At 50.8% G+C, this 14,834-nt stretch overlaps 1 protein-coding gene across 5 annotated transcripts in view; it reads left to right on the forward strand.

Annotated features, from left to right (window-relative positions):
• The window catches only part of AGAP1 (ArfGAP with GTPase domain, ankyrin repeat and PH domain 1), a 510,942-nt gene that overhangs the window by 341,758 nt on the left and 154,350 nt on the right, over positions 1-14,834 (forward strand). For 3 of the 5 annotated variants that reach the window (XM_072961884.1, XM_072961883.1, XM_072961881.1), the window contains exon 12: positions 13,194-13,352. The exons of the other annotated variants lie outside the window; for them this stretch is intronic. In XM_072961884.1, coding sequence (XP_072817985.1) covers positions 13,194-13,352 — 159 coding nt within the window. The remainder of the gene's footprint in view (positions 1-13,193; positions 13,353-14,834) is intronic. 5 annotated transcript variants of the gene reach the window in all.

Genomic DNA, 14,834 nt, shown 5'->3' on the forward strand with positions numbered 1-14,834 from the left:
CTTTGTGCGTGGAGCCCTCATTGCCATTCTAACGAGAACCCATCAGAAGCCATGTTTTAGAGAATCTGCCCAACTTTATGCTTCCAGAGAAGATGGTCAAATGTCCAAAATATCTTCTGGCGTGAGTTTTTGGCTGGTTTGGTAGAATTGTATTCACCTCTGACAGAATATGGAGTTGTATCAGGTCTGAGTCATTTTGACATGTAAGTAGAAAGCGTAAGGGCCAACAGTAGGTATTTTGGAGTCAGAAACACTACATTGAAGCCCATCTTTTAGGACCTTGTGTGGGTATCTCTAAAGCTCAGCTTCTTCATCTTTAAAAAGGGGGACCAGTGCCTGCTTCCATTCTTGTGAGGGTAACACACTACGTGCCTCTGCAAAGCCTGGCCCGGGTGGCTCTTCAGAACCGTACCAGGAATCCATTTTAGTAGTTGTGCTCCTCACTGGTGGAGAGAAGGATGGAAGAGGGCTGAGAAATTGTGCTTTTGAATTAATTCCGCAAATGTCATAAAGGGTTTGTTTACTGAGTCTTTGAGGAGACATAATGAGTGAGACTTACTCAGCCCCGGCCCCGCAACCCACAGCATCCCCCGCGACGGCAGTGAGTCGGGCAGAAGCGCCCCCAGGACTTCCCGCGTCTCCGTGGGGCCCTCGCTCGGCGCCGTCCGTCCCGCCGTCTCTCTGTTCCTGTTCTCCATCGCTCCCGATTGCGACATTCTGTTCCGAGATGACAGCTATCTTCTTGTCCCTAAAGGGTGTCCCTGCTGGGTATCTGCAACTGCGGATGCGTTTCTGTCCTGACCAGATTGACGCTTAGACCTTTGTGAACGGAAAACCTTTCCCCCCTCCCCCTCCCCGAGGCCCCCAGTGGCTTCAGAATATTAAAGCCGTCGGGAGGGTTGAGGCTGATTCCCGGGGGTGGGGGGCGGGGACCTCAATGTGTTTTGAGTATTGAACTGCCGTTGACATCTAAAGTCTCGACCATGCTGTTTTCCTCCACACTTCAGTAATCAGGACATCCAGCAAACCCATAAAAAACCAAACTAATAGCATGAATATTCAGTGACCTAGAATACTAATTATTGTCATGAATATTAATGCGATCGGACTTGCTGTTTCCTCTCCTCTTTCTCTCCCGTCCTCTTTCTCCCTCTCTCCCTCTCTCTTTTTTTCCACTTAGCCGGCTCTAAAGATGGGTCATAATGAGAGCATTTAAGAGGGAGCGCGCTCTCCGCCGTGACAGGGACTGGGGTAATAAGGAGACCTTGATTAACGCGGCGCACTTGGGGGAGAGATGAGAGGCTTCACGTGGGCCTGATCGGGGGAGGCAATGAGACACCGGCGGCTCTGTTGCTGCTGCCGGAGATTAATGAGGCCTAAGAGTGCATTAGGAACAGTGACAAAGGTTTGATCTAATGGGCTCAGTCATTTTTCCTTTGAGTGACAGACGCACAGAAGTAATTGGCTGTGCAGAATGGCAGCTCATTGGCGGTACTTAAGGATACATTATCCCCGTTGTGTGGCCCGCAGAGGCTGTTTATCAAAACTGCTCACACTGCAGACGCGGAGTCGCTAAGCTGCTGTTACAGTGGTAATAGCTATTAAAAAAAAAAAACAAAAAACAAAAAAACCCGCAACGTCTAAACTAGACCCGTTGTTGTCTCGTGGAAACAAAGTTTTCCTTTGTTTAGTTTCAAATGGTCTAGGAAACATGTTAATAACTCTGGAGGCGGCGCTCTGCGCTGAACGAGCTGTGCCCGTCCTCCCGTCCGTCTGTCCGTCGGGACCTCAGAGCCTGGCTTCTCACCCTGCTTCTGCCACGGCCTGATTATCTCCCACCCTTTGGATTCTGTTGACAGCACGGATCTGCCGATCACTTAAATTGGGTGCTTTGGCGAAACACCCTCCTAGCAACTTGGTAGAACACTTGCAGACGAGAAGCCTTGGCTGTGGATTAATTGCCCAAGCGTCTTCCCCAGATCAGTGTCCCGTGGTGAGGTCTGCTTTCATAAACTGGGTTTTATTGGAGTAGGTGCCGCTGGCTAATTCATAATTCATTGTTTTTAGATTAAAAATAAAAACGTTTTGTGGGCTTTCTCTAACATCTGAGGAAGTTGGCCACGTCCGAAATGAAATGACTCCAAAGTTGTTATTTTATTCTTTGTAAGAGTTTCGGGTTCTTCCGTTTTTGTGAGAAATGCCTTCTTCCTGTTAGCTGTTTCTGTGTTTCTCCCACTGAGTGTAGGCAAATTTCTGCTCTGTTGTTTCCACCATTAAATTGCAAACTCTCTGAGGCATAGACCGTTGTTTCTCTCCCTTTGTTGTCCTCTTCTAGTTTCGTGACCTAGCGATCATTTTTCTCATTAAGTCAGTGTGACCGGCTGTCGCCCACCGTGTGAGATGTGAGGGCTGCGCACGGAGGTGGGTGCTGTTTGGTTCCTTCCAGGGAACAGTTCCTCCGTTGAAACCTCCCATGGTCACTGGGGCTCACATGTAACTCAGAACCGTGCTTTCAGTTTAAGGAAACCATCTTCAGTGGTTTGAACGCTAATGGAGGGTTCTTTTCTGTAAGAGCGGACCAGAGCAAGTTGATCCATGGTGATTTCAGTTAAAAACATGAGGGATTCTGAGCTGGACATCTTTATGGGAGCAGACATTCCAAGAAGTAAATATAAGTTGCTTTAGAAACTACCCCCCCAAAAAAGTGTGTGTTCAGTGAAGAGTAAGCACTGTGTCCGCTGTTGACGTGACGTTTTCCACACCCGCCAAATAGGAAAAGCTGTAGGAACAGGGTGGGGGGGCTCTCCCCACACGGACCCAGCGGCCTTCAGGGAGGCAGCTGGCTGGAGCCAGGGCCTTGGGAAGAGCCTCTCGTGCTGGCGTCAAGTCCGTGGTTGACCCACTGGCTGTTCTCATCCCCACACTGGCAGAGGAGAGCTTTTCAAAGCACGCGTGGCACTTTGCCAGCCCCTGACCTGGTGGCTGGTGTCTCCTTGTTACCACTCACACAGAGACCTCTCGTCTCTGTGGAATATTCCCGGTGAGTGGTGAACCCCCAAACATCCTGATCCACAGGCAGGCCGACCCCTTCACGTCATCAGAGCTCCAAACACAGAGTTCCTCAGCGCCTTCGCTCCCTGCAGGGTCTCTCTGTCAGTCGTAAGAGGTGATTGCACGAGGACTGGATAGGAGAGGAAGAAGTCCCAGTGAGCACTTCGGGGGATGGGCCCGTGTGGCCCCCTTGGCTGCCTCCCTGGAAAGGCTTATGAAATTCAGTGACAGCCTGAGAAAGCTACCCACCATAGCAGTGCCGTCAAGCCAGGATGAATTTTGTGCAGAACATACCTATAGTATCTACCATGTGGAGGAGAAGGAATATTTTAATGAGGGGTATTATGCACGGCAAAGGAGGAGACTGAACAGTTGAGTTAAGTTGTTGGGAGCGCTGTACCAAATGGGAAACCAGAGGGCGAGCTATGAGGCATCTTGGACTCCACATTTCCTTCAGTGCCGTAATCATATCTTCCTGCTTAAAAGAACATCCTTAGTTTTAGCCTCCTTTTGTGTAATGTCACCATCCCTCGCTATCTCTGGATTGCATATAAACTTGTCCGTGGAACCTGTTCCAAGAATGGATTGAAGCTAAGTGAGCCTTGTGTGCACATGATGCAGATCAGCATCTGTAAGCAGTAGGGTGGCGCTCTCCACAAACACCTTCAGGATCTGTGGTAGCAGGTGTTCCTCCCGCAGGTTACAGATGCGCAGGTGAGGAGTACGGGAGCCGTTCTGCGGTGATGAATGCTGTGACACGGAGCTGGAAAAGGCAGGCTTGGTCTTCAGAACGAATATTTAAACCTACTGCTAAGTATCAGAAGTATCAGAACTTACCTTCTGAGGTGCTTAATGTTCTCATCTTACATTGTGTGAAACGCCAAATTCTGTCCACCCCCAGGGAGGGGCAGCATCCCAGCGATGGGGCGGAAGCCAGGACCGGGGCTCTCCAGCTCTCCCGTCCTGACTGTCACTCACCCATTGCTTGCATCCTGCCCCAAGCACATGATTTCTTCCCTTTCTGTCTTTCCTTTTGTAAACTCTCCCTCTGACAGCTTCAACAGAAGCTTTGGGATTTGGGGAGATCGAGAGTAGGAAGACTGTGACAGAGTTGTCCCAACCCTCAGTGCTCGACTGGTCTGGATACAGGAGCAGGTGTCCAAGAAACACCGTCCAGTGAATGAGTGTTTGGGCTCACGCAAAGTGGTGACAGTTAGAACACGAAACACAGGGACAAGGCAAGCGGTGTGAGCAACTTACACACGAAGAGACAGTGCCACAAGAGGACCATGAGGAAAATATTCAGACTTCTGAAAGTCAAACAAAATTAGCCATATCACCATTTTTGCTAAAAACATAAACTAGAGAGAAAAGGAGACCCCGCTGTTGGTAGAATTAGCTAATATCTTTGGAGGCTTGGCAGTTTACGAAGCGCTTTATGTAACTTTGTCCTTGCATTAACCACGGGGGACATACTGCTGTGATTGTCAGTATTGTCTCCACTTGGTCGTCATCACTGTTGCTGTTACGTCCGTATCACGAATTACGAGCTGAATTGTTTTCAAGATGCCCGGGTGCCATCTTCTTTCAGCCCCCTTGTCGTGAAGAAGATTAATGAACAACATACGTGTCATGAATCAGAAGGATGTTAAAGACGTTTGAGCCAGGAGTAACTCTTCTGGGATGTCAGCCTCAGGAAAAGTCTAAAAGTAGAAGATGTCCTTGGCAGTATTGTTTATAATAACGCAAAATGGCAAACTATCAGAACTGTCCTGATGTAGGAAAGTAGCAGTGTCAGTTACCTGTGTTAAATCGGGGAGATGTTCTACATCTAAAATTAGGATTAAAATTATGGAAGACTAAGACATGGAGAAATGGCTGGGAGGTCATATTAAAGAAGTGTAATATAAAATTATACCCTTCCTGTGGTCGTAACTAAGAAAAATGTGTGCATATGCTCAGCAAGTCGGTCTGTCAGCTGGGATCTTGGTAGAACCTCTAACTTACATTATCTGTGTGGCTGTATAAGCTTGCAAAATAAGTTTAATTTGTACACCAAAACATTCTCCCATTTTTCCCCCTTGGCATCATCATTAGAACAGGAGAAATCTGAATAAAATGGGCTATTTCCACATTGGAGGAAGTAACTGTGAACTGTCTCGTTCCGGGATTTTCAATTCTGGGCGTGGCCACGACGTTGTATTTACTAGTAATTACATTTGTCATCACAACTGGGTCTGGACTCTGCCTTCTTTTCCCTCTGGTAAGCATACTGCAAGAAAAAGGAACAACCACCAAAAAAAAAAAAAAAAAAAAAAAACACAGCATTCTGAGAAACACAAGATTCCTCTCTCGTCAGCGGTAGCTGTGTTGAATTGCGCTCTTTTACAAAACAGCTGTCACATACGGCAGACTCCTGAATGCCTGTGTCTGTAAGAAGAGATACTGAATGTGTCCTTGGGAAAAAAAGAATATCCTCTTAGCCTGAAATCCTGGTTGCCAAAAAGAGGGCAGATTTCCAATGCAAATAGTGAGGCGAGTGGGCCCTCCTCACTGGCGCTTAAATCATTTGTATCTCACTTTTTATGGTGCTGTTGTGAATTATATTATTTTTGGGTTTATAATTAGAGGATGGAACAGATGGCGAAGGCCTAGTTTGAAGTGATGTGGCCATTAGGAGAGCCTCCGCCGTCCAGCCTGGGTTCCCCCAGACCCGCTTCCCGGCCTGCGCGCCGAGGGGGGTGTGGCGCAGCTGCAGGTCCGCCGGCGCGCCTTGCAGTCTGACTCTGTAACATTTGAAGCCACGTAGTGAGAGGAAGGACCTACAAAAGCAGCCTCTGTATGTTTCGAAGGGTGAGGCCTCGGAGGGGCAAGAGTGGATTCCTGTCAGTCGTATTCCTGTAATTATGACTTTTTTTTTTTAATTATAAAGTCCCACAGTGGACATGTCTGTTTCACAACCACGTGCTCATAGAATCCTCTTCGGGTTTCTCTCCGCCGCTCTCAGTGTACAGGAAACTGCGTGTCACCTGTCACCAAGAGTTTCTGTTCTTTTCCAGGCTGTTTAACCAGTAAGTCAAATGCCGAGCATTGTTTTCCAAGTTGAAGCCTTTGGTAGGGTCAAGTCTTGTTACTGAGGAAAGACCAGAAACAGAAAGTACAGTGAGCAGAATTCTGTATTAGAAAAAAAAAAGATTGTTGTTGAATCTCTATTTGAATGCCATGAAAAGCTGTTTTTAATATAATAAGCCTATAGCTTAAAAGAGGAATTCTGCCTTTGATGTCATCTGGTGGATGAAAACATTCTCGTTCAATAGAAAACCAGCATCTTTTTCAAGCTCGTATGAGATCAGCTCAGGCAACATACTGATACGCATTCAGCTATAAATGCCGTATTCGCTTTGAAATGCAAATTGTTTAAAGAAAAATAGCATATGGCGGAGGTAAGTACCTTTACAGATCAACTCTCCCACTTTGGGGAGACGAGTAAGGCTAAAATTATTCTTTGGGAAGAATCTGGCGCTTTGACACGCGGAAGCCTGCTCTAATCCGGCGGCCCAGTGGGCACAGGCCTCCTGGTACCGAGGGGCTGGTGTGAGGCGCGGGGGATTAGCATGGTGATGTCGCGCCCCTGCTGAGCAGGGCCGGCGCCAGCTGATCCCTGGTCGGGGTGTTTGAGGAAACACGCGTCCCGAGTTCAGAGTGGGCCGGGAGCCGACCACGCGTGTCCCGATCGTGCAGATCATGCTTGGGGGCAGAGCGCCGAGACGGTTCCAGATAGGTCCTCCCGGGCCTCGCTTCCTCCGGGTGCCAGCGTCCCATGCCGTGAGGGCTGCGCGGCTCCCTGGGACTTAATGCTGCTGAAACTGTCTCCTCGCCAGACCTGACTCCTGCTTCCTGACCTGACCTCTGCGTTCACCTCCCCCATTCAAATGAGTTTTTTGTTTGTTTAGCTTTTTTTTGGAGAAGTAGGGGTAAATTTTATTGATTTAACATATGCTTAGAAAGTGCAAAATCCTAAGTTATAGCTGATGTACAGGTGACCCGCAGGTCCAGTAGCAGCAGGTGGCCAGCAGCTCAGCCCCCTCCTGTCACTGCCCACATCTCCCCCTCCCCCCCACGCACACACACACACGCGCGCACACACGCACACGCATGCACATACGCGCACACATGCAAGAGGATGAGCACTGTCTGCTTTCTCACTGCGGAGATGAGTCTTGACTGTTTGAACCATCAGGTGGTTGTGTGGGACCATGACAGGTGTGCCCTCGTGTCTGTCGTCTTCAGATCCACCTCTGGTCTGTGACGTCCATCCTGTCGTGGCCCATGTCAGTGTCCACTCACTCCCCCACGAGGTACCCACGTGGATGGACAGACGTACTGGCTGTTCCCAGTGTGGAGCTATCCCAAATAATTCTGCCGTGAACGTTCTTGTCCATGTGTTCTGGTGGATTGTTTATGCATGTCTGTGTGGTTTTTTTGTCCCTTTTAAAAATCTTTTTGTTAAAGTACAGTTGTAAAATACTATATAAGTGTACAATCCAGTTTTTAAAGGTTGTTCTCCATTTAGTTATTATAAAATATTGGTTCTATTCCCCATGTTGTGTGCTGTAGCTTTGCAGCTTATTTATACCTAAGAGTTTGCACCTCTCACTCCCCACGGTTTCTCGCCTCTCCCGCCTTCCCTCTCCCCACTGCTAACCGCTCCTTTGTTCTCTAGGTCGGTGTCTGCTTCTTTGTTACATTCACTAGTTTGTTGTATTCTTTAGATTCCACATGCAAGTGGTAGCATCGACATTTGTCTTTCTCGGTCTGACTTATTTCACATTGTGTAAAGCCCTCCAAGTCCATCCATGTTGCTGCAAATGGCAAACTTCCATTCTTTTTATGGCTGAGTAGTATTCCCACATGTGTATTGATATATATATGTATATATTTCACATTTTCTTTATGTAATCATTTGTTGGTGTCTATATGATTTTCATCTGGAGGGATATGAGAGAAAAAGAGGAATCTTGAGAGAGAAAAACGAGTCGGGCTGGTCTGTGAAAACTCTACGTCAGGTGAGTGGAAAGAGGGGTCTGGGTTGTCCTGGGATAGTGTTAGGTAGTGTCCCCCCTTTCCATGCTATTTCTTTTAGAGATGGGTCAATTCCAAAGCCAAAAATAAGCCCACAGCGTTGCATGAAGTCTTTCCTGAACCTCCCAGGAGACATGTTCTGCCCTCGTGCCTTCGTAGGGCTCTTGTGTTCCTTGCCTGCGTTCTGGCCACTCGTGGACGTGTCTGGAACCTTCTGCTGGACTAGACAGTGGCTTCCCCAAGGACAGGGACTGTCTTCCTCCTTGTGCCCAGCACCGCAGGGGTCCCATGCAGTGGGACAAGGAGATGGAGGAGGTCAGTGTTAGAAGAGGTGCCGAGGACCCTGCAGGGTCTGCTTTCACCATCCGTGCAAGTTCAGGCTGCCTGTTTCCTGGATGGTGAGACTCCTGGATCAGGGCAGGTGACAGCTTATTACTCACAGCAGGGGTCTCAGCATTGTCATACACCCGTTCCTTTGGGGCCAGGTGACCCAGCACACACAGTGCGTTATGTTACAGGAGAGGAACCCCGAGCTTAGAAATGGGGCACAGGCAGGCCTGTCCGGCATGGCCCTGGGAGGCGACGTTACCATCCCAGCGGCACTGTGATCTGCCCTCTCCTGGAGGGAGGTGCTTCTAGCGCCCCAGTCTGTTCACTCTGCAGACATTTCTGAAAAGGTCATTGGAACTGCAGGTACCAGCCCCTGTGCCGTGAAGTGAAGAAACACGGACCTTTGGGCCTGTCCATCAGCAGAGGGGCATCTTGGCAGAACTCAGTCTCAGGGTGAGGGGCAAAGGGAAGGAAAAATGGAAAGTGCCCCCACCCCCCCACTCGCAGGGGTCGCAGCCCTGCTGCTCATCTCAGGAGAGGCAAGCCTCCCCCCCCCCCCCCCGCAGGAGGGGACGTGTGCCCGGAGAGTTTGGGCTGTCCTTCAGTTTGTTTGTTTGTTTGTTTGTTTATGTAGAGGTGCTGGGGGTTGAACCCAGGCAGTTGATCTTTTGTTATTTGATTTTTTAGAAAACTTTTAGCTGAAATTAAAATAAAGTGACTGAGCATGTATAAAAAAAATTTACTCTCTTGAGAGGAAATGAGAAATGTGTTCCTTCTGAAATGAGAATCGTCCTGTGCACATTTCTGGAAGATGCTGTAACCCACAGTCACCAAAGATGAGGAACCAGGCAGGCAGGCAGCGGGGTGAAGCAGGTGGGAGGAGGGCTGGGCTGTGCCTGGCTCCTGCGGTGTGGGTTCAGGTGGTGCAGACAGACTCAGAGACAGAGTCAGCTAAGTGTTTCTGAGCACAGACAGGCCCGGGGCGGCCACGTAATCTCATGTTTAAGCCATGCCAGAAACTGCAGATTTTTAGACGAAATCTCCCCGGTTAATTCTACTTAAAAATCGTTGTCCCCTGGACGAAAATCATCTCTGAGCTCAGCCCGGACTCCAGGCTACAAGATTACAGATCTGTTTTCAATTTTTACTTTTAAACCACGTGCCCATATACACAAGTCCATTTGGCCAAGGTTCAGTCAAGGTGTCTCTGTCCAGTCCAGCGGTCAGGAGTTGGGTGGGACTGGGGTGAGAAGACCCTCGCAAGGTGGAGGGCCCGCAGGGTGGGCTTTCGGAGGGGGTCCCCAGGTTCTGTGGTCAGACACCAGGGCCACGCCGGCTTGGCAGGAGATTACCTCAGAGATCTCGGTTTGGTCCCGTGGGGGCTAAACGCCAGAGCGGATCCACCAGCGGCGTAATGTATTGGATCCGTGCTTAAAATTTCTTTCGGCAAACCGCTGGAAGTTCAAAACCCGGGTGTCTGATCAGCCCCATTGTGTGGTTTCCCATTAGTGGGTACATCTCAGGGCGTCTCCTCTTTCCCTTTTCTATGGCAGTTGTTTGGCCTTAAGAGGAAGAACTCGTCATCCAAAGATCAGCTCCTTATCAGATGTGCCCGGCTGAGTACTTCATGTGTTCCTTATCCGAAGCTCCGACTGACCTGGCCATGCTGAGCGAGCGTGGACGCTGCTCCCTGGAGTCTCACCTCCAGCGGTCAGCGAGACGCGCTGACATGCTTCTCCCCACCTTGCTTGTTTTCGTCTTTCTTTGGAGGGGAGGGTATTTATTTTTAATGGAGGTACTGGGGGTCGAGCCCAGGACCTCACGCACGCTAAGCACGCGCTCTGCCCCCGCGCTGCACCCTCCCCTGTGCTCCTCTCTGCCTTTTAACGGACGTGTGCCCGGAGAGTTTGGGCTGCTCGACCTGGGAGCCCACCGCAGCCAGAAGGAACAAGGGAAGAGGCCCCGCAGAGTCACAGGCTCGGAGACAAGCGGCAGTGCGTTTATTTGGGGGTTTTGACTTTGTGTGCTTAACGGTGGTATGAAGGGAGGTTTTGTGGACAAATTCCACACTTGGTAATGACTTGTCAGGGGTACGAACCAGCATGGAAGGAAGGAAAGACTGGTCCCCTTGACGCTGTCCCCAAACAGCAGGTGTCCCCGTGGGCCTCCGGCTCAGGGAGCCCTGCTCGGAGCGTGCGTGCTGCCTCTCCTCGTCTGTTCCCCTCTTCCCTTCCATCCTCTCCTCTTCCTCTCACCCACCAGGAAGATGCTAGCAGTGTCCTGAATTCCCGTGACGAAAGTGAGGGGTCTCAGAGCCCGGGAGGGGATGTGATGCCCTCCTGAATGGTGGGTGTTCGGGACCAGGGTCCCCACGGGGAAGGCCCAGGCCCACACCCTTTGGCTCAGAAGGATTTCTTTACAAAGGGACAGAGGTGTGGGCAGAGAGACTCGGGAGGGGGGGATGGCAGAGTGGCGCCGGGACCAGAACAGCCCCAGAGGGAGAGGAGAGAGGGGTAGCCCCAGCGAGCCTCCAATGGAGGGACAGCCCAGGGAGACCTGTTCGGGGTGGAGGGAACCCCACTTTACATCCCTCGCTGCCCCCAAGTCCTATGCTGTCCCCCCCAGTTGAGCCCAGCAGAGACCCGGAGGGACCTGAGCAAATGGCTGCTGCCCTCTAGGCATCCTCCTCTGAGCGGAGCAGGGCCGGGGAGGTGTGGTGAGGAGGTGGGGGGTGCAGGTGTCAGCGCAGGCTCAGGAGGAGGCCCGCGCCCTGCTGTGACAGGGACCTGGCCAAAGAGATTCACACTCGGAGGAGAGCTACGAGTGCCCTCAGTGATGGCATGTGGAGTGTGTCCCTTAGTGCCACCTGGCTGAGCCCGGACTGCTCCTCCATACCTGTGCGATGCCACACACTTGGTCCTGCCGGGAGGACAGATGCCAGAGCTGTCATCCAGGATGTGCATATTTCCAGGTTTTAGGGTGCGTGCGGGTCCTAAAATCAGCACGTCGGAGCCGGGAGGGAGATGGGGAGCCTGACTCCAGGCCTGCAGGACTCCTGCAGACTGAGGAGCCAGGACCAGTGCACGTCCGTGGAGCAGCTTTCATCTCAGTGGTCCGTGCTGGCAAAGAACTTCCCTTGTAGTTTTTGTTCCATGTTAGCAGTTATCTTCTGCGCTAAGCGTTTTTTAATCCGTCGGAGCTCCTCTGCAGACCCACTCATATTTTCACGTGTGCACAGATCACCTGAGATCTTATTATAAAGCAGGTGAGAGGGTGGGGCCAGGGCATCTGCATTTCAGACACGTTCCCCGGTGATGCTGCTGCTGCTGGCACCAGACCCACACTCCAGGGAGATTCGTGGCCTCCCTTTCTTTCCTTCTTAGCTGTTACTTTTGGCTTTTTTTTTTTTCCTGGAATCGTGTAAGCCTTCCTGGGAATAATTTCTCTTACGACATTAAAAATGTCCCCGGTTCCCACAACAGCATAAAATCAGCATCATTTTTCAAGACGGAAATAACGCGTTTAAAAGCAAAATCCTTCCTCTTCGTTAATCACTTGCTTGGCCTGTTGCTCACACGTGCATCACGCAGGGATGGTTCTGTACCGTCCCGTGGGGTTACCGTGGGGACCGTTGTTACTGGTGGAGCCCTGGTTCCTACCTCTGGCTGCTCACCGGAATCACCGGAGTGCTTTTGCAAATGTGTATTCTATCGAGTTCCACCCCCAGACCTTCTCAATCAAAATTTGAATTGTTTGAAGCCTCTATTTTTTAGAACTAGCTCCACGGGTAATTCTGGTAATTGGCCAGTTTGGGGAACTACAGATAGGGTCTATGTATTTAAAATCTTGTGCCATGAAAACCTTCTATTAAAACAATTTAAAACTTAATTGCTTCTAAACTGAAACAATCAGAGAAAAGTTTAAAAAGAGAAACCTAACACCTTTGAAGAGCTGCACGTAGACCCAGCAAACTAATCCACTAGCAGCAAGGTGTGACTGGATGAGCTTTAGAGAAAGGCACTTAATTATGTTTTTGAGTTGAAAATTGGTGTGACCAAAGAGTAATTCATTTTGATGTTGAGCAACTGATTCAAATCATTAAGTGTCCAATGGAACCATTTTTCATCACGGTCCGTGCGCGCGCTCTGTAGTCGCTAAGGTGATTTTTCCTCTGCGTAGTCTTTTCAAGGTTAAGAGTAAACTTACCTGCTTTAAGAGTCTGCGTTTCCGCCAATGTGGCATCTAGGAACTTTGATTTGTGCTGCTCGTAAAGTATAGCTTCCCCGTGAAAGCAATCCTCTGGCGCAGACAGTTGGTGATCATGTCGCTTCCATTGGTATGTTGCCCCAGCAGGGCTCTTCCAGGGCCCGTCTCCCTGGCCTGCCCTGAACATCACTTTTCCCCAAAGTAGGTCTTCTGTCTTCACTTCTGCTCAATCTAGAGACGGCAGTGGCAGTGCCTGTCTGCGTTTTGGACTGTTGCGTGTGCAGCGGTCTGAAGTGTCAGTTTCCTTTGTCAAGCCCTGTAGGAGTTGCTTCACCCAATTTTCCTCTGGAAGATGCTCGTGTGATGCTCCCATCAGGACCTGTACATCATTGTCCTGTATCAGGACACCAGCTGCTCTCGGTGTCGGGTCCACGGTGTGCAGGCACGTAGGCGCCTTAGACGAACTGGTGCTGGCTTCGGGTCTGCAGTCCGCGCTGGTGTTCACCTGCCTTGTTTATTCCTAGGGAATGTCACTAGTGCGCCTGGGTCTCAGATGGCAAGCGGCGTCAGCCTGGGCTCCTTCAGCAGCCGACCGGACGGCGTGCAGCAGCGCTCCTACTCTGTCTCCAGTGCCGACCAGTGGAATGAGGCTACGGTCATTGCAAACTCAGCCATCAGCAGTGGTAAGAGAGGGCACAGCCCCACGGACCTGCGGCTGCCTCGCGGGCCTCGGTTGTAAACCTGGGGCTTGACACGACGCCCCGAGCTCTGCGTGCCCCCTACTCGGAGCGCAGCACGCCGTGGGGCCGCCCCATCAACGGTGCACCACCCGCCTTTCCTCTGTGGAGCGCTTTGTCTGTGATCCGCTGTCTCACCTACAGCGTCTCATGTTCCTCTTTGGTGCCGGGAGGAGTTAGGCGTCCATTCCCATTTGACAGATTTAGAAACTGAGGCCGCAGGCAGGGCTGAGACCTAACGGCAGGTTTTATGCTCCTGATCACACTTTCCTGTCCAGTGTGGCCCTCTCTTTCCACTATGACATTTTATTTTGTTAGGGTTTGGGGTGTTTTTGCATCAAAGGAAAACACATAACTCGTTCTCCTTAATTGTTTTCCAACATTCCGGGTCCAGCCTCTGTATTTTGGAGTCTTCCGTCTTGCTTTTTTTTTTTTTAAGTGTGGGCAGTTTCTTGGGAAACAAATGCACATTGGAAACTGTCTCGACATATGTGTGAGAGCATGAATTATGCAGCACCGAGTCTGCGCTGGCTTACCGCGCCGTGCTTCGCCTGTGGCACTTTGTCTGTGGCCTGTTCACCGGTATTTAAAGGAATTCCCACTGTAGTGTGTCATCCATCAGACCGGGTTTTGGAGCAATTTTAGCATAATTTGTTCTAATTAGAAGATTCCGCATCACGTCTTCCCTGTGGACCAGCAGCTGCTGCAGCAGGACGTGCGCTTTGGGTAAACACCATCCTTGCTTCTCGCTCCTCCCCGCTTCTCCGCCAGATGCCGCCAAGCAGGGGCCTTAGAGAAAGACATCTCCAGACCGGTGAGGAGGAGTGGGGTCTGTAAAGTCAGCTGCAAAGGACCCGGCAACACCACGGGCCTGGAGCACACTAACAGCGTCACCCCAGCCCGGCGGGCTCCCGGCCCCCGGCTGCTTCCTCATGAAACGAGATGCTTCGGTGTGTTACAGCATACTGGCTCTGGTTCCCTGTGCTACACACTGGGACCTTCTGTGCGTCATAAAAATAAAAACTTGAGCAATTTTTGAAAAGATGCTCCTGTAGGTGGGGAACGTGTGCCTCCAGCCTCTTCAGGGACTGTTCCAGGCGTCCACCTTTCCTCTGAAACCACAACAGCACCTTGGAACCCCAGCGGAGAGGTTGAAATCGCAAATTAACCGCATGCGGTTCTTTCGGTGTCAAAGCGACCTGACGTCTGCGCTCAGAGCCACCTCGTGCGGCGGGGCCGGGGTGAGCCGTCTCAGCAGACACACCTGGGCTGCGGGTGGAACCCTGCCCCGTGGGCCGCTGTTCTGACCTTAAGTGAGCGCGCTCTCCCCGCCCTCGCGGCGGCGGCTTCCGCGGCTGCGTATCTGCTGCTGTTGTCACCGTGGTTTTTTTTGTCTTAGGAGGAGCAAGCAGTTCACATACTTGATTG

This window comes from Vicugna pacos, chromosome 5 (assembly GCF_048564905.1).
Source record: "Vicugna pacos chromosome 5, VicPac4, whole genome shotgun sequence".
Lineage (NCBI taxonomy): Eukaryota > Metazoa > Chordata > Mammalia > Artiodactyla > Camelidae > Vicugna > Vicugna pacos.